This window comes from Furipterus horrens, unplaced genomic scaffold (genome assembly GCF_987537825.1).
Source record: "Furipterus horrens unplaced genomic scaffold, mFurHor1.1.pri manual_scaffold_15, whole genome shotgun sequence".
Taxonomy (NCBI): domain Eukaryota; kingdom Metazoa; phylum Chordata; class Mammalia; order Chiroptera; family Furipteridae; genus Furipterus; species Furipterus horrens.
In genome coordinates this window covers 9,311,556-9,338,001 of record NW_028327185.1, presented here as the reverse complement: position 1 = coordinate 9,338,001, position 26,446 = coordinate 9,311,556, and the positions used below count along the sequence as shown (strand labels likewise).

Genomic DNA, 26,446 nt, shown 5'->3' with positions numbered 1-26,446 from the left:
TTGATAAAAATAGGCAGTGAGAGTCTTAGGGAAGCAGGAAGATATTTCAGGAGAACTTGGAACGCATATTAAGCAGGTGAAAGAAGGAAGGCCTGGGGAATTTTCCAACTCAGAAACTTTTATTATTTTAAATATGAAGTGAGAACAATGACGTGCGGGCTGTGGTTTAGTCAAATTCCAGACCTTTGATGGAGTTCCCTTGCTGTGGGCGGCCAGGGTGCTTTCAATGTAGTGATGGCAGCAGAGAAGTTACAAAACTTCCTCAACTGAGAAGGTGCTTAGGAATCAAGTGAGTGTGATAATGAAATGAGGATGAATGTGAGTTGCTTTTCCAAAGAACTACAAGAAGAGAGTAAGTTGTAGGAGCATGGATAAGGAAGGGTCTCCCTCCTCTCCTCCATCTTTCCATGCATCTGGCATTCACTTCTCTGTCTTTCCTGCCGTTTAATCATCCATCCATCTTTCCATCCATCCATCCATCCATCCATTCACCTGTCCATCCATTCATCTATCATGCCATCCATCTACCTGTCTATCCATCCATCCATCCATCCATTATCCATCCATCCACCCATCCATCATCCATCCATCCATCATCCATCCATCCATCCATCCATCATCTGTTGGTCTATTTACTAAATCAACTTTTACTGAGCTCTATCCATGTGAAAGGCCAACAGAAAACACTTTAGGGATGCAAAAATAAATGAGTATATGCCTTCTAAGAACTTACAGTCAGAGATGACCACAGAACACAAAAGACTATAAATAGAGACAGCAAAATAAATAAGTAAATAAAGGAATATGTAGATGAAGTGCTGGGGAAGAATGGAGGAGGTTAAGTTACAACCTCGAGAAAAAGGATATAAGAGTGTGATCACATGGGGAAAGGCAAGGCAGTTTCAGGCAAAAGTGTTTACAAGCTTTTTGGAATGAGGTTGTAAATTATTAAACCAGAAGAGACAACCCGCAGTTATTCTTGTTCATGTATTGATCAAGAATAGGATAATTTGGGGAAATGAAGGTGATTCATAATCCCAAAATTTTATCTGCCTGTGCTTTTAGCCTTCTCCCTGATTATAAATAGAAAAGTGGATTTAAAACCCTTCTTTTCTTTCTCTTCTTTACCATTGATAAGGCTGCTGAATGGAAGTGAAATCACCCCCAGAGAGTACAGAGAGCTGGAGAGGAATAGGTGTTAGCAGAGGAGGCACACTGAGTACTAGGACAGGATCAACTTGACACAACTGAAGGTCAATAGTCAGGACTGGACACAGGGGCTGATTGTTGCTTTCTTGGCACAAACCAGTGACAGATGGACTTGGAAGCCTGGTGGAAGGTGTATAGTGCTAATGGTCATCAAACTTCAGGCCAAAATAAAAGTCTGGAATGGTGGTAGGGGCAGATATCTTTATAGCTAAGAGGATCCATCAGGGGGCTAAACTTGACCCTGAATGGCAGAGTCCCTGATGGATTCTGAGGAACCAGCTGGTCTACCAGCCAAGGAAGCAGGGACAGTCCCTGAAGCCCAGCTGTTAACATATGGTCCTGATGTCACTGGCAGAGTCAGACTTAAACCCAGCAAGCCTTGCAGATGCTCCTGAAGTCAGGGCATGGGGAAATAATGGGGGGTGTGGGACAGGGCTGATGAATGGCAAAGGCAGCTGTATTATTGGTCTCCTTTTCTCTGAACAGGTGCACTGAGTCTTTGGATGATGTGGGCAGTCAGGTGGGAAAGAAAGCAAACAAAGAGGTGCATTTTGACTAGAGAGGAGTCCCTGATATGTCTCACGAGAGGAATCAGGAACTTTTTAAGAACAGAGTAGGTAGATTCTGTACTCAGAGCAATTCGGACAGCCCTGTGCTGAGTATTGTTGGGTGCCCAGAGCAGGAAGGGGCCTGGTGTTGGTCTTAGTGCTAGCGCTGCCGCCTACCCTGAGACCATAAGCAAGCCACTTAACATCTCAGAGCCCTGGTGTCCTTACGATGTCAGGGCCCAGTAGGAACAACTGGGGCATTGCACCCGAGAGCCCTTTGTATGACATGGGGAATCAAAGATATTTTAATAGTCAAACGTGGACATTTTGACACTTTGATTATCATGTCTTGTAGCACAGGGAAAAAATGCTAATTTTCTTTAAAAAGTTTTTTTTAGAGAACACTAATTATTCTGCTGCTGACAGATGACATTAGCCATGTAGTGTTTCGTCTCCATCCAATCTTGACTATGGAGGAAAAGCTTGTCTTTGTGGATAAAGAGATCAGAGTCAGCTGTTGAGAACTATGTTGTCTGCTTCATGCTTCCTTGTGGACCCGAGCCAACAAGAAATTACCCCTCGAGGAGATATATTTTCAGTGAACTGATGTTTTCTAAATGATTAGAGGGTTCGGCCAAGGAGACTCTGTGTACCAATGCAATATCGTATTGAATCTTTGAGGCTGGTGAAAACTCCTTGTGATAGGGTTATGCAGGTGGCCCCTGGCCCAAGGGTGCCAGGCAAGAACAAGACTCTGCTCATGTCTAGGCTCTGGCCTGGAACCCTGTCTGTCTTTTTCCAAATGCACAGAGACCCCCTGTGGGCTAGCAATCGCCCTGTGCCCCTCGCTGAGTTAGAGGAGTCCCAGAGCACACAGGATCCCAGAGCTGCTCTCCAGAGCGCCTCAAATTCATGTCTGCAAGCCTGGTGCAGTCACCCGGTCTGGTCTGAACCATATAAAAGAAAGTCATTTTCTTTTCTTCTCTGTGGCGAATTGTGTGAAGTCATAGGGTAAGTTAAACGTAGTTTACAAGAAACTGGGCGTGGACGAAGCTTGGTATGAGTCATGAATGGTCTTTCCTTAAAATTCGGTGAAACTACTGCCGGCTCCAAAATTAATCTCCCCTGTCACTCTCAGTATATTTCTGTTAGAGTCAGGTGTTTCCTGAGCTTTTCTTATGGCTAAAGTCAATCAAGTGATAGCATTATTTGGGGATTCTTTTATTCTTAATTAGATTGTTTATTTTCTCTTTTCAATAAAGACCTCTGCACTGCGGGAGTGGGTGTCACCAGGACACACAGAAATAAACCCCACCCTGGAGCACAGGGCACTGATCTCAGGGTGCGGTGGGGTCAGGGGAGTGCATGTGTGTTTACAAACAGAAGCTCTGCTGGTAAGAACAGCAAACACGATGACACGGGCCACGCTGGGTGGTCCTCCCGTGAGTGCCCGTTGCCACCTCCTGACTCGTTCACGGAGACCAGGCTCCGCCCTTGCTCTCCCAGTGCTGACGTGGCTTCTGGGTGTAGGGAAGCCTAGGTGCCCTCATGGCCACAGGGAGGGGCATGCTGGCTTTGAGTCTGTCTTCGTGTCCTCTGGTCACTGGGTGTCCCTTGGCATCCAGGGCCTGGTCCACTACTGGTGTGATTCTTGGGCTTGATGTCGCTCCGCCCAGCCACCTGCCGACTATGCGCTCTGAGACTTGTCCTCTTTCCCCGTCCTGTCCCCAACCTGGGCACACGCCCTACGGTGTAGCTGTGAGGCCCCCTTCTTCTCCCCATGGCCTCTTTAGGACAGGCCCGCTGGATCTCCATGCGCGGCTACCTTACATGTCCCCCATGGGGTCCCTCCATGCCGTGTGGAAGCCAAGGGAGCCCTGTGAGTGCTGTGTCAGGACCCCGTCTGTCAGAGCCTTACACGTCCCCGTTGCATTTCCGTCCTGTGGTGGGCAGCTCTGGTTGGTGCCGATGTGTCTTCAAGGCGGTCTGCTTTGCCCAGAGTCTGCCAGGGGTGCGGGAAATAAGCTTTTGTCTTCCCCCCTCCACCTCCCTGCCTCCTTTCCTTTGCCCTCCCTCGGGTGAGGACCAGGCCCAAGGAGAGGAGGCGCAGGTGCCCGGTTTTGCCCTTTAGTCCTCTTTCTTTCTTCCCCCAGCCCCTGGCCTGAAGGGAGAACTGCCGTCCTCTTCCTTTGCCTGCTGTGCGTCCCCCTCCAGTCCTCCCTGTGGCCTTCCTTGTGCTCTGCTCCTCGTCCCTGGGGCATGGGCTGCGGGGAACATGACAATAAGGACACGAAACATACATCGGTTTAACATTTTCAAAATGCCATTCCTGTTGCACAGATATACCTAAAACATGGCCTGTGTCCATGAAAAGCTTACTCTAGTTAAGGAGAGGGATTCATAACCTAGAATTCCAAAATAATTTGATAAACGCAGAAGTATCCCTGTTGTTTTCCACTCCCCACCACGTTCTCACAGACACATGGGCGCACACATGCACACACGCGCACCCAGGCCACCTGCCCTTCCTGTCACTTATACGAGAGCGCGCGTTATGGCATTTTCTAGGTTTTATCTTGCATCGCAGTTACTGTGCACAGATTTTAGCTTCTAGAGGGCAGGGGCCTCATGTGTTTTTCTAGCACTTGGCACAGAGTCTTACGTTCCTTAATTTAAAAAAAAGTTAAGTCCTTCCTGTAGATCAAGTTCTATACTCAAGACCAAGGTTCAAAGATAAGTAGAACAAAGAACTCTTACGAAAAACTCACAATCTAAATCGAGGTTCTCAAGAGAATGCACAGGGTCTGTGAATCTAGATTAGAAAAAAATCCCTTTTTTATTTTCACTCGTCTCTAACTGAAGTGTGGCATTTCCTTTACTTATGAAGGTCGGGATAGACCGGAGCTGTCCGTGTTGCGTGCTCCAGTTGGTGAATTTTCAGTGTGTTTTGGGCACATGCACAGGAACCAGCATAGAGTCAGAGGGTGCCTCCTGGGGGGTGATCAGTCCATTCAGCTGGGGGGGGGGCCTGTGTGCTCACTGACCTCCCACGGGGATGGGGTAGCAGCGCAGAGCTCCTGGCGAAGTCAGGGTGCCTCCAGGCAGCCACAGCCAAGCTGAATGAGGGAGCCCAGCTTCTGTGATTCCAGTCAAATGCCCTGCCTTTGGGCCTCAGTTTACCTGTCATGTCATTTTCAAATTGCATTTGAATAGCCTTTCAAAGCACGCAGGGATCCTTGCCTCCTCAGGTATCCCCCCCATCTCTGAGAGATGCACAGGGTAATTCCAAATTCCTCTTTTCTGGATAAGGGACCAAGACTCTGGAACCTTCTATGATTTGTGGAAGACATGCGCCACTGAGGCAAAGGAGCCTCCCCGGCAGCCATGACTTCCACGAACCCTCCCTCCCCCATCTCAGGCCTCTGAGGCCGGAACTGCTTTAGCTCCTGCCTCTCCTATTTGCCCGCTAATGAGACAAATTGTAAGCTCCATAAAAAATTAAATAGCAGCTGCTTCATTTTCTTCCTCTCCCACTTTGAGATGATGATGATCTCATTTGCATGGCAAGTTCAAGGTGTGACTGTCCTGGCCTGCACGTGCCAAGGGTCCTTAAGCATAACCAGAACCATATGGTTTTTTCCAGATTGGCCGATATAAAATATTTTGAGGACCACTATTCGTGAACCGAACCATTAGCGGGGCCAATGGAGCACGTGATTCCTGCTCAGCCTGTTGGCTGCTAATTAATACTCCCGACAGGTAGAGGCCCTACCTGCGCTCCTCGCTGGAATAATAGCAGAGAGATGAAATTAGAAAATGAATTGGGCTTAGAGAAAATGAGCAAAGAGCTGACTCCTAGAGCAGAAAGTTCTATGCTGTTCTTTCAGCAATAAGAACAGAGACAACGCCCAAGCCCTAGTTTACCTAAATCCCAACTGCGGATTTTCCTATTCTACTTTCTGGACAATAATGATAGCACAGGCTGCATTTGGACATGAGAGAAAGAAAGACCGATTTGCTTCTGTGTTATAGAGGTTTGGAGATTTTATAAAATTTTGCAAGAAAAATAAACGATAACAGAAAAACCTGAGCCCATTTTTGAGCACACAAGTACCTGTTTGTGTTTTCTTCTCACTCCTCTTAAATGCACTCATTCACGTGTTTGCGCAGAAACTCCCTCTGCCGCCATCACTACTGTAAGGTGACATTTTAAACCATAAATTAGGTGACTGTGATTTTTTTTTTTTTCCTTCTTTGAAGTAAAGCTGCTCCCTGGAAGCCTAAGGCTGCTTGGAGAACATCTTACATCATCTGTAGCTTTTCTCTTTATCCTCCAGGTACCGTGTAGGTTAAGATCAGAGGGAAGGCCGTGGCTGGTGTGGCTCAGTTGAATGGAGCGTTGTCCATAGCCAGAAGGTTGTGGGTTCGATTCCTGGTCAAGACACAAACCAAGGTTGCATGTTCGATCCCTGGTCTGGGTGTGTAAGAGAGGCAGCTAATCAATGTTTCTCTCTTTCATGTATGTTCCTCTCTCTCTCTTCCCTGCTGTCTAAAAGGAGTGAAAAAATGTCCTCGGGTGAGGACTTAAAAAAAAAAAGGATTAGAGAAAAGGATATTTGTTTTGGGAACCGGTGGAATTTCGTCCAAACATTTTTGATTCACCTCGTTTCTTCACAAACTCCATGGACAGCATATTTATAATACAGTGTTTTGGAAATTAGTAATTTCAGATGGAATGTAATGGTTCATGATCAATCCCTAGCAGACAGCTGTTTTATCCTCGGCGTCCTTCTGTTTTGCTTCTCTCCTCCTCTTGTGGTGCCTGCCCAGCGTGGGTACCATGTATTTGCCGTGTTCTGGTGACCCTCTTGGGGAGGAGGCCACATTCTAGATTTCAATAGCCCTTAGACATTTCAGAGTCTGGGACTGCTCAGAGGTGACTTCGCTTCTCCTGCAGGGAGATGATTTCAGGAAGCCCCTGAAGTGATGCTGCTATTTGCAGGCAAGTCTGTGGAATAGACCCCCCCCCCCCCAAAAGCAGAGCTTGTCCCCAGTACTACGCTTCCCTGGAAGAACCTCATTGTTTTGTTCTTAATATTTGAGACTGGGCCCTCTATCACCCAACCCCCCAATTTAACACACCTTCAGGCGAATCCTCTTTAAAATAAAAGAAGAAACAAAAAACCCAAGCAGAGCCCTGAACTCTGTTTCTTGACTCAGCATGAGTTTACTGAGTCCTTCCTGTTAGAGGACAGAAGGACATCTTGGTGGTGACAGAAGACCGCCTTCTTGCGTGATAAGTGTCCTAGGTCAGCCAGCGGTTTCTTTGCCATTTTCTGTTCCCATAGTCCCTTGCTCTTCCTGCCTCTCCCCAAACCCCAGAAATGTCCCGGTGGCACTTGAGATTGTAACGCCGATGATCTGGACCCCGGTTTGTGAATGAACCACTGTGGGGAGGGGATAGCAGTATTTCCGACGAGCTTGTGTACGAGTTAGTACTATGAACAGTTGGATGTTCATAAAGTGACTGTGAAAATGAATACTGTCAAACTGTTATATCGATCTCATGGGGTTGTTATGTGGCGGCCTGAGACCATGTACGTAAAACACTTCGTAAACTGTGAAGTTCTCACGTGTGGGAAATGGCTTCAGTATCCCTTGAAAGCTGTTGCTCACAGAAAAAAAAAAAAAAAAAGGAAATTTGAGTTTTTAAAAAGAGCAAATAGCCATAGGCATTTTGAGAATGTGTTCTAGTGATTTTTCCATTTGTTTAAACCACCCATGAATTAATTGTCTCCTGGGCTGCTTTGGTTTAAGTGTTTGTATTCTGGGAGGTTCTTCCCAATTTTTATTAAAAAAAAAAAAAGTCTAGAAATTCTAGGATTTAAAAGTAGAAGGAATCTGGGAAATCATCCAGTTGCTTTGTTCAGTGATAAGATGTGAAAACCCCGGAAGGTCAAGTTACCTGTCCAGGGTGGAAGAGCTTAGCTAGACGGGCTACCTCGTGATTGTCAATAAGAACTTGCTTGAGAAAAGAGCCACGATTTAAACTGATGAATCCGTTTTGAAGTTCATCCTTGCCTTTTTCAAGGGTTCTGTCCATCGGTAATCCCAAACTCTGTATCAGCTGGCAAGTTTCTTAGCTACTCCTTTCCCGTTGATGGAAGAAATCCTCAGACACTTCTGATGAGTGGCTGGCTGTACTTGCTTTGTTTTGAACAGATAACGGTTTATTCTGTTTTTCCATGTTATAATATCACAATCTGGGATGATGCTATGTTTGTGGGGTGTGCTTTTATAAAGCAGCGTCATGAGACTGGAGTAGAAAAATCCCATTATGAGTTAGCAATGTTATCAGTTTTATTGGAGCTGAAACTGAGTGTTAGGGTTTAGGAATAATTGGGTAATCAAATCGAATTAAATCAAGAGGGAGGAAATATCAGTCCTGGCAGCAAATGGGGAGCGCTATGACTCCCACATCTGTGGTCTTTATCCATTTTCATCAAGTCTAAATTATGCTATTAAGACTTATTTTTTGCTGTATATTTCCTTGTTCAGACATGGCAGGCTTTCTATTCATCTCTGGATCTTCCTTGAAACATGAAAACATTCTCACTATTTCTAGGGAACAGTTACCTAACTTGATTACCATCCAAATATGCATAGTTGCCATTCTGTTTATAACTAATAAGTATAATATTATTATGGTGCAGTGTTTAATGTGTACTGTGGGTAATGGAATCCAGAAGGCTGAGCCTTCAACCCACACAAATAATTCCATATTCCCCAATTCATTGTAGTGTCTTCACAAAACACTAGGTTCAAGTGGTATCTCGTTAGTATAAATTTACTGTAATAAATAGTATACTGTGCCGCTGATATGGCAGAAATATTACTATAGTAACAAGCCTGGTCTTTGCTGTATTTCCCAAGAGGCACTGCTTTTGTAGTGAAAAATCTGTTTAGCCTAATAAATGGTAACAGTAATCAGCTTCCCCTTTCCCCCCTAGATACCTCTTAAATATGTACCTGATAATACACTAAATTATGGAATGACACAGCTCACTAAGTTCACGAACAAAATTAATTTAGAAACCTTTGCTTTCCTTTGTGAAATATTTTGTGTTCTCACTACTAAAAAATGTGTCTTAATCTGGTTCTTTTGCTCTGAGCTCTTTCTCCATGAATCCTTGATTTCTTGGTGTTCTTCTGTTTGTTTGGTTTTGGTTTGACTCATTGGTGCCCGGGAATACACACATCCTTGTGCCTGAGTTAGGGGTTCTGTGGAGCTTGACCGGTCGCCCTAAGAGAGGATACTGGAGAGGTTTCCACCAGGAGCCGGCTGCGGTCTTTATAACAAAGACCAGAGCTATCTGTGCGCTGAAATCTGCTTGCTGGCCCTCAGGGTTCCCTCCGAGCTTGGGTCTTACCTTAAAGATATCAGAGTTCAGTTCTCTGAAGGTTTGTGTTACCCTTGACAATCTTATGGCTGAACCGTTGGCCAAGAGAAAGACTGTTACTATTCTTAAATTCAACAGTCATTTTCAAAAACAGTTCTAGGGCAAATTGGGAAAAAATAAGCTTGACTATTTGGGGAATTAAGATAGCTCTAGGAAATTAGGAGCTTACCTCTTTATGAAGTTATATTCTTTGTTCTTTGGGGAACTGGTTGAAAATGATTAATATAAGCACTTAGGCCGTACATTTATCGTGTGCTTACCATAGGCTGGTCACGCTTTCCATGTATTTACATCTCATTTAAATTCACAGTAGCCCTTAGAGGTAGGCACTATTCTTATTACTCATTTTATATATAAAGAAGCCTAAGATGTAGAGAGGTTAGGCCCCTTAGCCAAGGCCACACAGCTGGGAAACGCAGTCGGCCTTCGAAGTGCTGGGTCTCACCCCAGAACCTGTGCCCTGAAGCAGCGGCTGCAGCATCTGAAGTAAATTTATGTTTCCACGTGGAGTGACAAGGCGCAGTCTATTATAGCTGTGTTTCCAAACCTTTTCACGGTGAGCCACTGACAGAAACATATTTTACCTTGCAGACTGGCATGTGTACCCATATAGCACTAATAAAGCCTCACAGAACAATATTCACCCTTACCATGGAGATGCACTCTGACTCCTGCTTTCGATTTCATTTCTAGTAAGTGCTGGTTGTGACCCTTAAAACTGATGTCACGGCATACTGCGAGGTCACAGCTGGGCAGATAAAAAACTACGGAAAGTCCCAGGTGCAAACTTGCCTTTTGGGGAGCCCCCGCTCACATCCTTTGTCGAGTGAATGCCTGTTAGCTCCTTCCCCCCCGCCAGTGCCTGGCACGACTTTTGGCTGGGTGAATGTATAAATAGATTATTAAGTTTTTTATTGATTTTTTCTCTTTTCGCTATGTTTTTCAATGCGCTTTTCCCCCTTCTCTCTTTTCTTTTTAAAAACAGAGCTGAAGTTTTGCCCAACAGGGAGATGATTTGGGATGAAACAGGGAAGGTCAAGAAACAACTATGATTTTATTATGGAACTATGGGTTATAAATGAAATTTCTAAAAGAAAATCACACTTTCCCATAGATTTTAATGGTAATGTTCACAGTGATAAATTGCTGTTTCTCCCACATTCGGGTTCTGGGACCTCCTCTTACTTTCTCCTCCATCTCTACAAGAGCTGAGGCATTCTGGGTGGCCTTGGGTCCAGCTTTACTCAGTTCTTCTAGAATTTTCTGGAAGATATTTGGCAACTCATAGACTCTCTATCATTGGTGGTGGTGGTGGTGGTGGGGGATCCTTATGTTTGAGCCTGACCTTGGCTCAGGACAGATTTCTAGTATATGTTGGCTAGAAACTTCTAGCATGCCAGGTAGCTCTATGTTATCAGAACACCAAGAGTCAGGAGCATTGTGTTTAAAATATTGGTGTCAGAGAAGTATTTGGTTCATTGTGTAATGAAATATTGGTGTCAGAGAATTAGTTAAGCTTATTGGCTGAATAGGTTTTGCCTAATTTGATTAAAAATATATATATATATAGCTTCTCTCTTCCTCTTCTTTTTGGTCATAATAAGCCAAAAGATGGCTTTTCACACCTCTTTCATTTTCCTGATTCTTTTCAAGGACTTCTGTTGCTCACAGTGAAACTGTCTGGTAGGTTTCTGCAGACTCAAAAGTAACCAACCGGAAGTGTCAAGACCTCCTAATGAGACTGAGGGTTTGATGAGTTCCTTTGTATGAGGACAGGGCCATTCTTATTCCCTGTCACAAAGGGAAGAGGGGATCTTGCTTTCCACTGAGGACTGGACTTTTCCCTGGGGTCACAAACACTGGGCAGGAATCTCAGTGCCAGTGATGGAGATGCCGGGATGCTAGAGGATGACACAGCCCAAGGGAGCACCAGAGGGGACTAGAGGCTGGACTCTCCCCAGGGCCCAGGCACTGCCCCCACCCCACAGGCTGCTTACCTGAACTCGGGGGTCCAGAGAGAAATAGTGTCCTCTGGAGCGCATTCCTGTCCTTCTCATTTTGAAAGTGCCTGAGTACCTTCAGGAAGACTCTATGAGCCTGGGTTCTCCAATAGAAGATTCATTCTCATTCTCATTCTCTCTCTCTCTCTCTCTCTCTCTCTCTCTCTCTCTCTCTCTCTCTCTCTCTCTCTCTCTCTCACACACACACACACACACACACACACACGGGAGAGCCGATGGTGTAAGCTCAGTCTGGGTCTGAGTCTGAAGGCAGAAGAGGATTGAAGTCCCAGTTTAAAGACAGTCAGGCAGAGATAGGGACTTCTCCCTCACTCAGCCTTGTATTCCATTCCGGTCTCCAATGGATGAGGTAAGGCCCAGCCACCCAGAGGAGGGCCAGCTGCTTAATTCACTCAGCCAACTCAGATGTTAATCTCATTCAGCATAACCCTCAGAGACACAGCCAGAACACTGTCTGAGCAAATATCTGGGCATCCCATGGCCAGCCAAGTTGACACATAAAATGAACCATGACAAGGACTCTCTCGTATATAAGTGCTGCATTCTGAACTGAATTCAGGAGGAAGTGCCGGGGATGCCACTTCTGGGGACTTACTAAAATGCAATGTTCCGTTCTCCCTCTCCCCGCCAAAAGCAACATGGAAATCACTCCGTGAACTCCTTCCTCTTTTCCAAGCTGTGACTACTTAGTTCCAGAGCATTCGCAGAGTTTAAAGAATGGGAGGAAGATTAGTTGGGATTTCAAGACTACTGGATCCTAGGATAAGACTATTTAGTGGGCCAACATGCAAATTATTTCCCACTTCTCCCTAACACCTAAACCATTTCCTTCATGGATATGTTATCAGACGGGGCTGCTTGTCAACATTACAGAAAGACACTTAAGAGAACAACTCTACAGGAAAAAATGGCCCAGGCTGGGAGCTGATCCACTAGGGGGCCATTTGAAAAGTGGAATCTGAAGCTCTGGCAAGCCCTAGAAAATTACAACCTTGCCCAACGGGATTAGTTGTCCAAAATGAAGAATATTTTCTTTTATGCTGCCCTGCCTTCTGATTGCTTTCTTTTCCTGCTTCTGCTCGTTCTCCTCTTCTGTGCCAATGGCTAGAGCCCATGGCCAGCAACATCCTGATCATCAGCACAGTCCCAGGCATGAACGCACAGTCAGAGGGTAACCATGGTTACGTGAAAACAGAGACACTGGCTGAGGTTGCTCTTTTCAAGGGGAAGGAGTATGTAAAGGAAGAGGGCGAAATTGGATGCAGGAGGAAATTCTGCAGCTCTCTGTCCTGATTTTCATGATGCTCTCGTCATTTATTTATTGGGGCAGGAGGCATTTTTCTGATGAATCGATTCAGGGCTGGATCTTCATCTCTCCCTCTCTGAGAGAGGACCGTTTTGTGGCTCTGGGTGGGCAGGTGTGACAAGCTGAAGGGTCTGTGCCCAGGACTCAGCAGTCAGCGCGGCTCATTTGTTAGCAGGCTGTGGCTGGTCCAACGGTGTGTGGTGGGGGCAAGGCAGGAGGAGGGGGGGGGCACAGATATCTCAGCCAAATCCCTAGCATGCACCGACCCCTGGCCCTAAAGGGAGGAGGGCTGAGGTGTCTGGGGATGTGGATTGGAAGACGGCTGTAAACATTTAAAGAATGCATGGTCCTCTTGGGTTAGAAAAGAAGGAGAGGGTGTTCACAGAGAGTATGTCTGTGCTGGGGGAAGGCATGTCACACGGCTTTTGTGTGTAGCATATGTGAGCTTCAGGGCCTAGCAAAGCAGTAGTGGGATGGGGTAGGGACATTTGCCCCATGAGTTCAGCAGAGCAGATGGCATGTGGCTTCATCTACCCTCCCACCTCTCCTCTATCCATTCATCCACCCATCTTTATTCACTCATTCTATCCATCCCTCCATCTACCCACCTACCTCTCCTCTCCATCTGCCTATGCATCCATCCATCCACCCATCCTCCACCTGTCCATCCATCCATACACCTACCCATCCACCTGTGTCCATCCATCCATTCACCTACCCATCCACCTGTGTCCATCCATCCATTCACCTATCCGTCCATCCATGCATCCATCCACCCGTCCTCCACCTGTCCATCCATGCATCCACCTATCCATCCACCTGTCCGTCCATCCATCCATTCACCTATTCATCCATCCATACATCCATCCACCCATCCTCCACTTGTCCATCCATGCATCCACCCATCCATCTATCTATGCATCCATCCATCCACCCGTCCATCTATCCATCCATCCATCCATCCATCCACCCACGTATTCTCCATCATCTATTCATCCCTCCCTCCCTCCATCTATCACTCATCCCTCTTTTATTAGCAGCACTTGTGGGATGTCCACACTCACAACACACCATGCTAGGTGCTGAGGAGGTGAAGATAAGACCTGGCCTCCCCATCCAGGAGTTCCCAGCCCAGTGAGAGAGACAGCTGAGTAGACCAGCGATGACTATCAGGGGGAGGAGCCCTCTAAGAGAGGTGAGCCCGGGGTTCCTTGATGGGAAGAGAGGCTTTCTAGTGAGACTCGGAAGCAGGAGGGAAGGCTCCCAGAGGGAGGTGCCATTGAAGCTAAGCCTCGGGGGATGAACACATTATGGGGATCGTCCCTCCCTTGGTGGAACTTCTTGGCATCAGTCCCCTCCCTACCTCCGTGGAAGGCAAGTCCCTCTGGGGTTTGGATTCCCTCCCAGTCCACATGCAGGCTGGGAAAGCTCACCCCACCTGCCATCTCCTCTCCTTCCTCTTCCCCCAGAGCCCCACCTACAGCAGGCCCACGTGCCCCAGCCTGGCAGAATTATCCCTTTTCCGAATTGTGCCCCACTGCCCCGTGCCTGCCAGCCTTTCTTCACAGTGCCCTACCTCCTGCTGGCTGGCCAATGTCGGCTCCCCCACGGCGATGGTTAACGCTCACCCGATCCTGCATTGCAGCGTGCAGATTACCCTTCCGTGGCCACCCATATGTGTGCCACGCCTGATGCTGTTGAACAGACAGGCTCTCTTTGACGTATGGCGTGTGTGTGAGAGCCGCTTGGCCACCAGCCTGCCAGCAACGTCCACAGCACTCGGGGCTCTGCATTTATGCTGCGAGACTCTCTGGACTCTGGTGGAGTCAGGAACCCCTTGGCTGCCAGCTTGCCTCCTCAAACCCATAAGGGAGAGGACCCACCCCGAGACTGCCAGACTCTGAAGGAAATCATTGCCACTCACGGCTTAGGAAGCCCTTGACCATCTACAACAGTCTCCTTCAAAACAAAAACACAGAGCCATCACTCATCAACCCCTTGGCAATGCGTTATTGTCTCCTGCCCCAACAGGTGTTAATCACCCCTCTGCCGGGCTGGGTCAGGGGGCTCTGTCTCAGCAGAACCCATGTGGGATCTAAAACACAAAACAGAACAGAAACAGACTCACAGATACAGAGGACAGACTGGTGGCTGCCAGAGGGGAGGGGTTGTGGGCTCTGGGTGAGAAAGGGGACAGGGAATAAGAAGTTATAACATAAATAAGTCACAGGGATGTAATATACAACGCAGGGAATATAGTCAATTTTCAAATAACCTTGTACAGTGACAAATAGTTACTAGACTTACTGTGGCGATCACATCGTAAGGTACATAAATGTTGAACCACTATGTGGTACACCTGAAACTAAGATAATATTGCGTGTCAGCTATACTGATAAAAAGCATCCTCCACTTGATAAAATATCAGGGCTGCTCCCACTTAGAGGTGTCGTAGAGTCAGATGTGGGTGCTGTCCGCTCCTCCCACCTCCCTCCTTGGTTTTCCACTCACTCCCCACACCTCATGACCTCTGCACAGAGGGTACAAGAACCTGGCTTTCAGCGTGACATCACTGGCAGAATGTCCGGGGTCGTGAGGCCACTTGGGGAGGGCAGCAAGCGAGTCCTATGTGAGCTCATCAGGTTGGGATGAAGTATCACCCACGAGCTGAGGACACTTTGCGAGTTCAGTCTGTTAGAGGGGATCAGCCAGCGGATGAGTCTGATATCTGGACATTACCTGAAAGCCCAGTAAATCCTCCAAGAGCCCCAGGGATACCGCTTTCTGGGTCTGCGTTGGGATTTTATCAGATGGTCAAAATGTTTCTGTTTCTCTATCACATCTTGGGTATCCAGTCCCACCTGTCATAAGCAGCTGTGCTGGAAACAGGGGGGTGGGTGCACCAACCCCCATCCGGACGGAGTTATGTGTGTTTGCTCTTGGTACCCACTTAGTGAGGATTTTCCGTTGCTTTTGTAGAACTCAGAGGTACACTTAGCTCCCTTCCCTTTGACAGTGCGTTCAGATCATGTGGGGCACAAAGAGGACCCTTCCTTGTCCTTGGTCTCCCCAGCCATCCCATGACAGCCATCATGGATCTGCCTTCATCCTAGCCATCTGGGCATCTCCCTCACCCAGACCTCCAGCTAGTTGACAGCGAAGACCTGAAACTGAAATACCTTGTACCCTCATGCCCTCCTTGTCCCTCTAGCATTTTCATGCCCCCTCAGGCCCATCACCTCTTACCCACCCTGCCCTTTGGCCTCCCAGTGTCCACTGGCCTGCCCCCAGGCTCCACATTGGCCTGGCTTAACCTGGCTTCCTGATGTCACCCCAGTATGACTCCAGCTTCCTTTTCCAACTCTGTTTATTCATTCAGCAAACATTTATGAAGCACTTCCTATGCAGGGTATTGAGAGAGATTCTGGAGATGCAGAGATGAGATGCTCTCAAGACCTGTCCTGGAAGGACCCACAGCCCAGCATGACAGGCAGCCATTCTCCAACTAATCCAATGCAGCACTGTGTTCCCGTTATGGTGGTGGAATGCAGGGAGGCTGGGTGGGGGAGCGTGGGGCTAAGGAAGGCCTCCCAGAGAAGGAGGACCTTGGCCGAGGCCCGGCCAGAGGTGGGCGAGGACCAAGGGCAGGGACAGAGGAAGGCTGGCATTCCCAGCATGCCTCTCCCACACACCCATAGAACTCTCATGCCCACGTGCTGCTCCCCAAATGTGGACCACTCTCTCCAGCCCCCGGCCGTCGGTCATGCCATTCCCATTAGGACATCATCCCTGCCTCCCTCTACAAAGTTAGTTCTGTCTGTAGAAATGGTACCCACCCTTCAAGGCCATGCTCAGACTCCATGTCTTCCCTCAACCCTCAGCGTCCTGCCCACCTGTGGAGGTCCTTACCCTCTTCTATTCCTTTTGTTGTTTACCCTTTTCATTTCCTTGCTCTTATAACCTCCTTGAAAAGCTAACTTGGCCATGAAACTGAAAACTCTAACGAGTGCCGTTCTAAGCAAAGAACCAAAAGCAGAGTGAAATGTGCACAAGAATGCTTCTATTCTTGGCTTTTTGGCTGGTGTAGTTGGGTGGTCCGTGGGGTCGGAAAGAATACAGTCCCTGCCATTTACCTTGGAAGACCCTCGGTACTGGAATATATTGAGTTACCTTTTCTTTTCTCTGTCGATGTAGGGTTTGATGACCTTCAGGTGTGCGCTGACCCAGGCGTCCCCGAGAATGGCTTCAGGACGCCCAGTGAAGGGGTTTTTTTTGAGAGCTCTGTCACCCGATTCCATTGCCAAGACGGGTTCAAGCTGAAGGGCTCCACAAAGAGACTGTGTATGAAGCATCTGAATGGCACCCTAGGCTGGATCCCAAGTGATAAACCCATCTGTGTGCAAGAAGGTAAAGTGCTTAATCCCGCCCCCCGGACTCCCTTCCCACGGAAGCCTCTCACGCGCTCGGCTTGTGCTGCATTGCCGTGGGGGTGCAGGGCTGCGTGTGCCGGAGGGGTCAGCGCCCTGGGCTGCTGTCTTTGTCTCGGGGCTAGACCTGCATGCTGACGGAAAAACATGTCTCTGTGAAGAGGACTGGGGTACATTCATCCGAGCCTTAGAAGTGATTGTTCTCCTTCTCTATCTCAATTACCATCCAATTCATCACCATTTTTGTCAATGCAGAAGAGAAACTCAGATAACATTAGGGCTATTTATTCTTGAGCTGCCAACGCTGCGCTCATTTCCATGTTACTCAATACAAAGCGCAGTAAATATATTGGGCGAAACTATATATAACGATACAGACGATGGCTGTTACTCAGAGGATTAAATCAATTACCCCTCATCAGTTCTTTGTTGGATGTGATTCATTCAGGGAAAGAACGGTGACAAGCAACAACAGGTTGACAAGGTAGACATTTATTCTAGCAATCATCCCTACCTTTATTGGTCATAACAAGATATTCTTTCCCTTCCTGCAATTATCCCTTAATCTGTTGATTGAAACAACTTTATAGATACGTGTTGTTTTTACTCTTTGTAGAGACTTTTAGAGTTTAAAGGATACATTGAGTTTCACTAATTGGAATGCTAAATTGTTGATGTTGTAGCTCTGAGGATTGACAAGGCAGAAGTATGCATAGGTGTGAATTGAGAATTAATTCTTAGAACTTATATTTCATTGAGTTCATTCGAAGTGAGTTTCAGTTTCTCTTAACACCATTATTGATTTTATTTTAGGATGGAGCTTTTATAATAATGATATATAAACTCTTATTCTGATTTGGTGTATATCTCTATGAAACTTTTAAAATAATTTAAATTTGGGAAGCCTTTATTATGACCCTCCTTATGGCAATTTTAAAGGATGGAGAAGATGGTGTCTTTCCCTTAAGTATTTGCTATCTTTGCTTTTATTTTTAAGTTATTTTATTACAACCAAAATTAATATAAGGAATTAAGGTTTTAAAAATAAATTTAGGTTTCTTCTTGTTATGTGAAGATCAGGCAAGCTGTGGTTTCCACAAGATTCTATTAATTATAAGGTTATTTGGTTTGTATATATCAACTTCCTTGCCTCTAAACCAGTGCCCTCAGATACCTAGTGTTTCAAACCCAGGGGAGCTCAAAAACCTCAGAGAACAGAAAAACCCAACAGGCTTCCTGAATGTTGTGACCAGTAGGGTGGAGAGGAGACCCTGGAGTTGGCAAAGACTGCAAAATATGCCCCGTGGGCACAGGGCTCCTGATATAAGTGCCGTGACTAAAGGCCAGGGTGACAGCCACCGTCCGGGCCTCTTCTTTTCCAAAACTACTCAACTGGTGACCTCGTGGTGCAATGGTAGCACGTCTGACTCCAAAATCACTCAACTAGGTCTCCTGGGGGTCACTTTTCCTGGGTAAATACAGCCCTTTTCCACATTTCATAAGAAAAGGTGGGCATGAAGTAAGGTTGACTGTACATAAGTTCATTTTACTGACATTCAGCACATGACAAATCAGGACATGTCCCAGCCTGCACACCTTAATAGGGTCAGGGACAGTGTTACGTTGATTCAGACTACAGGTTGCATGAATAAAGGAGTAGTATTTTAAAAAATCAATATCCCAAAGCGACAAAGGTAAAATGAATTCAAATCCATTTGTGTTATGAACAGCTGAAAGTTATTTATTATCAATATTAATGGAAAGGTTTTGTTCCTAACCCATCCCTGGGTAGACCTAGAATACTGAATACACCTCAGCTCTTAGAGTGTTAGCTATACTAGCTAATAGCAGTTTTTGGTTTTGTTTTTTAAAAAGAGGCAAAACAAATAATGACTCATAGTTCCTGGATTGGGCCTGAGCCTCCCTTAGACTATGAGACAATGTTTTATGGCACCCAGGGCTCTGCTGCCCTGGATTCTCTTTGCTGGGGAGGGTATTTGGGGTATTTTTAAAGGTTAGACACCTCTAGCTGGAGCTGCAGCTTCTGGGTAGATTCAGGTGTCCCTCGAGCACCTTTGGGCATAGAGGACATACTCCTCGTGCAGCATGAAGTCTATTATCTTTGACCTTCCTCTTGGAGTATGACCTTGAGGAGGGAAGGGAAGACTAACCCGGGGCTGTGGCAGACTTCCATGGTCATGCCATGGTGTTTTATATTGTAGGACTTTTCCCACGGAGCTGAGGGACCTTTCTCTCTTCTCCACGCCTCCCCCCTTGAGCAGCTCTGTGAATAGTCACTGGCCACGTGGGTTACTTGATGCAGGGAGACTCCAGGTAGATCCATGCTAAGCCAGTGAAAAAGGGGTTTGGGGAAGCTGGAGTCCCACAGGTTTCACAGAGAGCCCCAGTGCGCATCTCCCAGAGCAGGTTCAGGGCCAACTTGGGACCACAGGGATGCCTGCTGGACAACCCCTGCAGAAGGCTGTCATCAGAGGCTAGGGTGTCCCCGCACAGAGCATGCTGGTTAGAGAATGGACTGGCTGAGCTGAGGCCTTTTCCAGAAAATCCTCCCTCTGATTGGTGGTGAACTCCTTTTGAGCTGGAGAGGAGCGGAGGGACCAAGTAGGAGACAAAGGGATTGTGTAAATCACACATTTAATGCACCCGGGAACCATGGCCCTGTACGGAGATGGTTTTCCTTACTTTGAGAATCTCCTTGGCCCCTGTAGCCCCTTGCTTGACGCTGGCTGCGACCTGCAGCACCATGGGAGTATCCCAGGCAGATGGGAGTGTGGCTGGAACCCATGAACTTGGCCTGACCATCCAAAGAACCACTTTACCTGGCCCTTCCATGCATCTGGGCAGAAAGATTCCCTGATCCAGAAGGGAGATGGGGGCCTCAGTGACATGCTCTCGCTGTGGAGCGTGTCATGGCCAGGTTCACACACTACCTGTTACCATTTATTACCTGTGTGTCTGAGTGACAGTTGTCATGCATGAGGCAGGCTAGGGAGGCCAAGGCCATGGGCAGCTCTTTCCTGTGGCTGCTTTCTGGCCTGTCTTTTTCTGTCACTTGACTATTGGTTAATCTCTGTCTTTACCAGATGCTTCCTTTAGACAGGGATCTGGTTAAGATCCCTCTGCGGGGAGGAGGGGAGCTTTGCCTACAAATCCTCACACTCAACTCCTTCAGGAGTTGCTGATTTTATTTCCTGGCCTTTTCTTCGACTGCTTTTCCTGGCATTTGGGTTCCAAGTGCATGCAGCTGTCTGCAGTCATTTTTAGTTGCACGCACACAAGGAAAGTATGCAAGCATTCCTTCTTTCCATAGTTCTGGTTGATGTGGTGCGTATTTCACCATGGTTTTGCCCATGGTAATGTGCTGTCAGAACCATGGAGCTTTCCACAGAGCATTGGGGACGGAGGTGCCTGTCCCAGGTCCTTCTCTCTGGGGATCCAGAGAGGCAATAAGAGGAGAAGGTGAGGATTCCTAGACATGAACCTGGAACCCGCCCCCACCCCCATCACTAAAGGCAAGGGCTCCTTGGGGTGCGGCCCCAGCCCACCCCCCACATAGAACTGCTTCCGGCCTGCACATTGGCTGCCTTTGTTGTCCCTTCTCAACAAGGCTGCAGTGTTTGGAGGAGGTGTCTATCCATGTACTGGGTGCCATGCCTGGTATGTATTATCTTCTCTCATTCCTACAGCAACCCTGCAAAGTAGGCTCTACTTCCTTTCCCGATGAGGAAGTGGAGGCTCAGAGGGATGGAATTTCCCATGGTCTCACGTGCAGCCAGTGGCAGAGTTGGGATCCAGGTTAAGGCCAGTCCACTCATCTCACCTGACCAAAGGTGCTTTTCCCCAGGTAGAGGGAGGGGCAGCAGCTGACACCTATCATCATGGGCCCAGGCTCAGGCCCCAGGGGCAGGCATCTTGCTCAAACTGGTAAGAACCTATTCGTGCAAGGCCCTGGTTCCCCAAACGTGTGCCAAGGCCCACCTGCATCACGGATGTGCTACAGATACACGTGCACACCTCGTGCATTAGAATGTTAGCAGTGAAGCCAAGCACTACATATATATATTAACTCTCAACTGATTCTCGCATGAAAATAAAGTTTGAAATCCAGTCATGCAGGGATATGTTCTGACGTCGCTTTCCACGGGGAATGAGAACACAGTTTTCTCCTGTGTTAAAGAGAGCTCCTGGGGAGTCGTTAGTTCTTAGCATCCGAGGACATTGCGTTGCCCCTTCACAGGGAAGAAACTAAAGCCTATGGCATTTAAGCGACTGACACAGGTCACATGGTGAATAAATGGGACTGGGACCCACGTTCTGACTCACTGCTCAGGGGTCTTCCTACTCTGCTGGCGGCATGCAACCCAGGCTGCATGGCGGGATCACGTGGGGAGCTTTGAGAAGGAAGGGAGCCTGGAACTTCCTCCAAGAACTTTTCATGTGTGCTGTTCCGGGCAGTGGGAAATCAAACACAGGTATTTCTAAAAGCTCTCAAGGGGGTTTCAGTTACCCCGGCTACCTGCATTTTTGTGTCAACCTCTCTCACTGTCTGGTTGTGGCTGAAGGTCACACATGCACAGGAGAGCTGTCTCTGTCTCTCCCCAGCTTGCTCCGACTCCATGCCTAACCCCGTCTCTTCCCCAGTTCCTTGCACAGGGCAAAAGGGAAACAATCCATTCAGCCAGCGTTATTTTTAAGTACTTACTAAAATGTTTTCAGGCCCATAGACCTGACGAGGATTGCTATAAAAGATGAATCATTTGTTAGGAAGAAGTTTCTTTGAGCTTCCTGGGGGAAAATGTACAGTGTGAGTTTAAGCATTATTATTGCATTATAAAATTTTAATTAAAAGCTACAGCTTGTCTCATGAGCTAAAGGTGGCCGTAAAGATGGGCGCTTACTCCTTCATTCATTGAAACTGTGGGTTGCAGGCATAGGTCAAAAGGAGGGCAGGCATGCTTGTTCTTTATACGTACTCCTGTTTTAAAGTGAGTTGCCTCTCAGCCCCAGAGATGTCACCAAAACACATGGATGCTTTAGAAACGTTTTATTTAGAATCCCTTTCATCTCATGTGCACTTCCTGTCATCTAGAATTTCTTTCTTGTTGCCTTAAACACGCGTTATCAGAAACAGCAGCCTGTGCCCACCAGGGCGAGTATTTGCATGTCTTCCCCTAAGACCGTCTCCTCTCATTTCCCATCTTCTAAGATAAGAAGGAGCCAAGAGGGGGGGACCCTGGGGGGGCCCTCCCTGCCTCCAGGGCCACTGTCGTGTCTTATTTATGCTTCTTGTAACAGGATTCCCTGCTTCCCTGCTCTCCCTTCCTTGTGGCTTCGGTGCGAGCTTAGTTTTTGTTCTGAAAAAGGTTTCTTCCACTTAAATGTGGTCATGACTTGAAAAGGAAAAAAAATATCCAGAGGAAATAAGGTCAGGCTGGTGGGGGACAGCTGCAGCAAAGATATGTGACAGGAGTCACCGGGTCTCCTCGTGGCAACATGACAGCCGCGCTGCCCCAGACAAGGGCTCCCGAGCCAGCACAGCTGACTCCGCTGCACGTGCCGAGGGAAAATCCAAATCAGAGCATCCTTGACCAGCTAGCTGCCTCCTGCCATGTCCCATGTCACGTGAGCACCCTTCCCACACGAGGGCCCTGGAGGCGGGAAGTTGCTTTAAGCACGGAATCATTAGGCAAATGCAAAGAAACAGCATCAGTGTGAGTAGAGATCCTTGTCAGATCATGTGTAACGGCCACAACGTGATTATTCGCAAAACCTTGGTCACCAGAAAGCAGTTGTTCATTTCACAGAGCTCGCCATAGAAACGATCCAGAATTAGGTCAGCTGCTTATGAAAAATGCAGGGCCACGCCATGGGTGTCCTTGCAGACCCATTGCAGGTGAAATTCATCTTCCCTCACGACACTCTTGAGCGGTTCGGGGCTCCCCAGTCGGCATCTGAGAGCCCCATTACTAAGGTGAGCTCCTCAAACCCCACGCTGCACCTGCAGGCGTGAGAGGCCCCGGGTGCAGAGCTGCCCCTCAGCCGCAGCCTGCAGATCAGGTTCTGCTCTTGATTACACACAGATGCTAAGGGGTGGGCTGGGACTTGTTAAATCTGAGCCAGCCTCTGCCTTTGGATGGCTGTCTTCAAGCTAGTCTGGCAATTTTCAATCTTTTCCATCTCACGACACATATAAACTAATTACTAAAATCCTGTGGCACACCAAAAACATTTTTTTTTTTTTGCCAGTCTGATAGAAAAATCGGTATAATTTTGATTCATTCACACCAAATGGCTATTCTTGTATTGGCTGTTGTCATTTTTTAAATTTGACAATCAACGGGAAAAGAGATCACTAACCTTGACTAGTAAGGTCTGCATGTTTTAAAAGTTCTTGCAGCGCATGGGTTGAAAATCAATGATCTAATCAATCGTCTTGGTTATCTAGCAAGCAGTGGTTCTCCATGGCTGACTTTGTGGGAATTGCCCAAGGGGCATGTTAAAGATGCACATTTCCAGGTCTACTCTCACAGGTCTCTATGCATTAGGAATCTGAATGTAGGAGACACTTCTGTGATACTTGTGATGCTTGCCACAGGCACTCGAAAGTAGAACATCGAGACGTACGTAGGGCGGAACTTCTGTAACTCATCAGCTCCTGAGAATGGCATCGAACTGCCTTGTTAATTTTTCTTGTGAGCTCAGCTTGGCAACCACCTGCTTTCTGTCTCATCCTTGTTGTTGAAAGGGAAAGTTTCTTCAAAGGTAAAATAGTTAAAGCTCTGTTTAACAAGAAAAATCAGGAAATCAGGTCAATTTGTCTTCTAGGGCAAAACTCTCTGAACTAAACCCAGTTTCTCCAAGAAGCTGGATAGCTGCATAAGAGGCCAAATGCCTCCAGAATATTTTCTGGAAAATAATCAAGGTTTTCTGCTTTGGGAAATTTCATTGTCACCCCCAATAAGAGGAGCCATTCATGTCCTCAGATTCTGTGATGTGCTCTCTACTTACCAGACTCAGAGACTCCCAGTTTAGCTGGGAAAATTCACTTCATTTTCAGTGAGCTTTCTTAGTCTTTTCTCTGGATTAATTCTCTCGTTGTTATTGTTGTTTTAACCTTTTAAAAATTCATGCAGTATAACATGTATAAAAGTACGCAAAACCAAACAATCCAATGAATTTTACAAAGCAAACACCCACATCACCACCATCGCGGTGAAGGTCTAGAATATTGCTGGCGCTCCAGAAGGCTGCTGCCTCTTCCCGCCTTTTCAGCCTTAACCTGTCTCCTGGGTCATGGCGACCACCTCCCGTGGTAATCACTTAGCCCAGAATTACACATTCCTAAACACGCTATGATTTCAGGTTTAATTTACCTTTGCCTTATGTGATAAAGAGTAGAATTCCTGACTTTTTTCTCTATCTCCAGCACCTAGAACATTCCAGACCTGGAAAACTGCTCAATAATTCACTCAATGAGTGAAAGAATGAATGAAGCAATGGGTGAAAACCTACTAAGCTTTATAAATGCTGACTTGAACAAAACCCATTCTTCAGAACCTTGAATGTGCTCACAAGAACGGTGAACCTCTGAGCGTGTATCATGTATTAAGTGCCTGCAAACAATTTTCAGGGAGGATTGATGTCAAAAGTTGCCATTTTTAAAGAATCTGATTTGTATTACACTCAACTAACATTTTAAAGAAAAGCAGATCTATCACCTGGCACCTCTTTTAAAAAAATTATTTTACTATTTCTGCCCCCAGCTTTAGGGCTCTGCTTTCTGCTAACTAACCTGATCAATTAATTTGCACTTATATATAAATGTGTCATCCTACCTTAGGACCTTTGACTGCCTCCTTTTATTTATTTATTCTATTAAATTCCCATTGTTATTGGAAGAAGAATACAAAAAGATAATGACGGTGGTAAGCTGGTGAAAGTTATATCCCCAAAGTGCCCATGTGTGCCCTATCTGCATAAGTTTTGATTGTTGACTAGATTCTACCTGACAGGATCAGGTGTTAATAGTCCTTGGTAGCAGTATTTTTTAAATGACTTGTAAAATTCTTCCTGGTGACCAGATGTATTTATACTATAGAAAATTGTGTTATTTCTATTTGATACTTTGGAATTGATGAAGATTACACATTTATTTTTAGGTACTAATGCTTCTGGTTTCTTTCTGTCCATTGAAATAAAGTCCATGGCTCTTTACTGCTGCTGACAACTTCTTCCTATTTCACTGGGGGAATTAGGTGCCAGACGCCATGGATAAAAAGATTGTCAGGGTTTAGTTTTAGGTTTTGGTAGAGCTGGTCTGTTTCACTTTTGTCTTGATAACTAGGGCACAGCCCCTCCTAGCCTCTCTACATTGATGGAATTTAAACTCCAGCTTCTGAATTCCCACTTGATATGTGGCTCCTCTTACATAGTATATTGGTCCTATGTCATTCCCTATGGTGACTCTTCTTTACCAAGTACATAATTCCTGGGACTTGGGAGGCAGTGAATTCCCTTTGAATCTTAAGTTATTTGCTCAGTAGTCATCTCCAGCTCCTGCTTATGGAAACAGAGTTCCAATTACAAATTCAGAGCATTCTGTATTATAGACCACGATGCAGAGAAAGCTTGCAAGAGAAGGCCTGGGCACTTCTCCTCCTGGCCAGTTACTCTTCACATGTCCCCAATGTCCAAATAAACATTTCTGTCCCTTGAATTTACTCCCTATAGCCGGCCACCTCCTGAGTATACCACTTAATTCTTGAATACAGTTTAAATCAATCATGAAAGTAGTCATTTAGTCATATAAATTACTGCCATAGGATCTATTCACAGCTGAGATTTTACAGACGGATGCCTTGATAAGTGTGTTTCCAGTGGCTGTGAATAGTTTCTGCATAGTGAGGCTGAAAAACATGGAATCCACCTTCTCCATTAAGAAGAAGGCAGCAGTGGTGGGCACAGAAATGTCAGTTATCTGGTGACTCCGGGCAGGAGTATGCTGGGATGGATTTGGGGGAAATTCATTTAGTCTAGTAGAAAACCTATTGTTTGAACACGAGTGGTTAGAAAACGCCTTTCCACAGCCTGACGCGCAAACACGAGAGAACACGGTTCTCCAGCCGAGGCTGTCCCTGCTGAGCTCCAGAGGCCAAGGGCGGACCGCTGGTGGGTTTCCTCGGAAGAGGGCTGAGCTGCCGGAGTTGCCCCGAGAGCCTAATCATCTGATTCTTGCAGGGCCAGGCACTCGAAGTTTCTCAGGCAGAGGGCCCCATGGTGCCCTCAGCATTCCCAGTAAACCCAGCCCCAACCCCACATCAAAGCTCCTGGGTCATGTTCTTTGTAAAACCCTCCAAGTTCCCAGCCACCAGAGCCAGCCACCAGTCAGCCCCGGCCCCTTCCTGTCTCTTCCCTCTGCATGAGGGTTCCCAGGACTCAGCGCCTTGAAGCTCAC

The 26,446-nt window shown here is 46.8% G+C and overlaps 1 protein-coding gene across 1 annotated transcript in view; it reads left to right on the top strand.

Annotated features, from left to right (window-relative positions):
* The window catches only part of SUSD4 (sushi domain containing 4), an 82,990-nt gene that overhangs the window by 29,279 nt on the left and 27,265 nt on the right, over positions 1 to 26,446 (top strand). Inside the window, exon 3 of the mRNA XM_090263386.1 lies at positions 16,739 to 16,951. Coding sequence (XP_090119512.1) covers positions 16,739 to 16,951 — 213 coding nt within the window. The remainder of the gene's footprint in view (positions 1 to 16,738; positions 16,952 to 26,446) is intronic.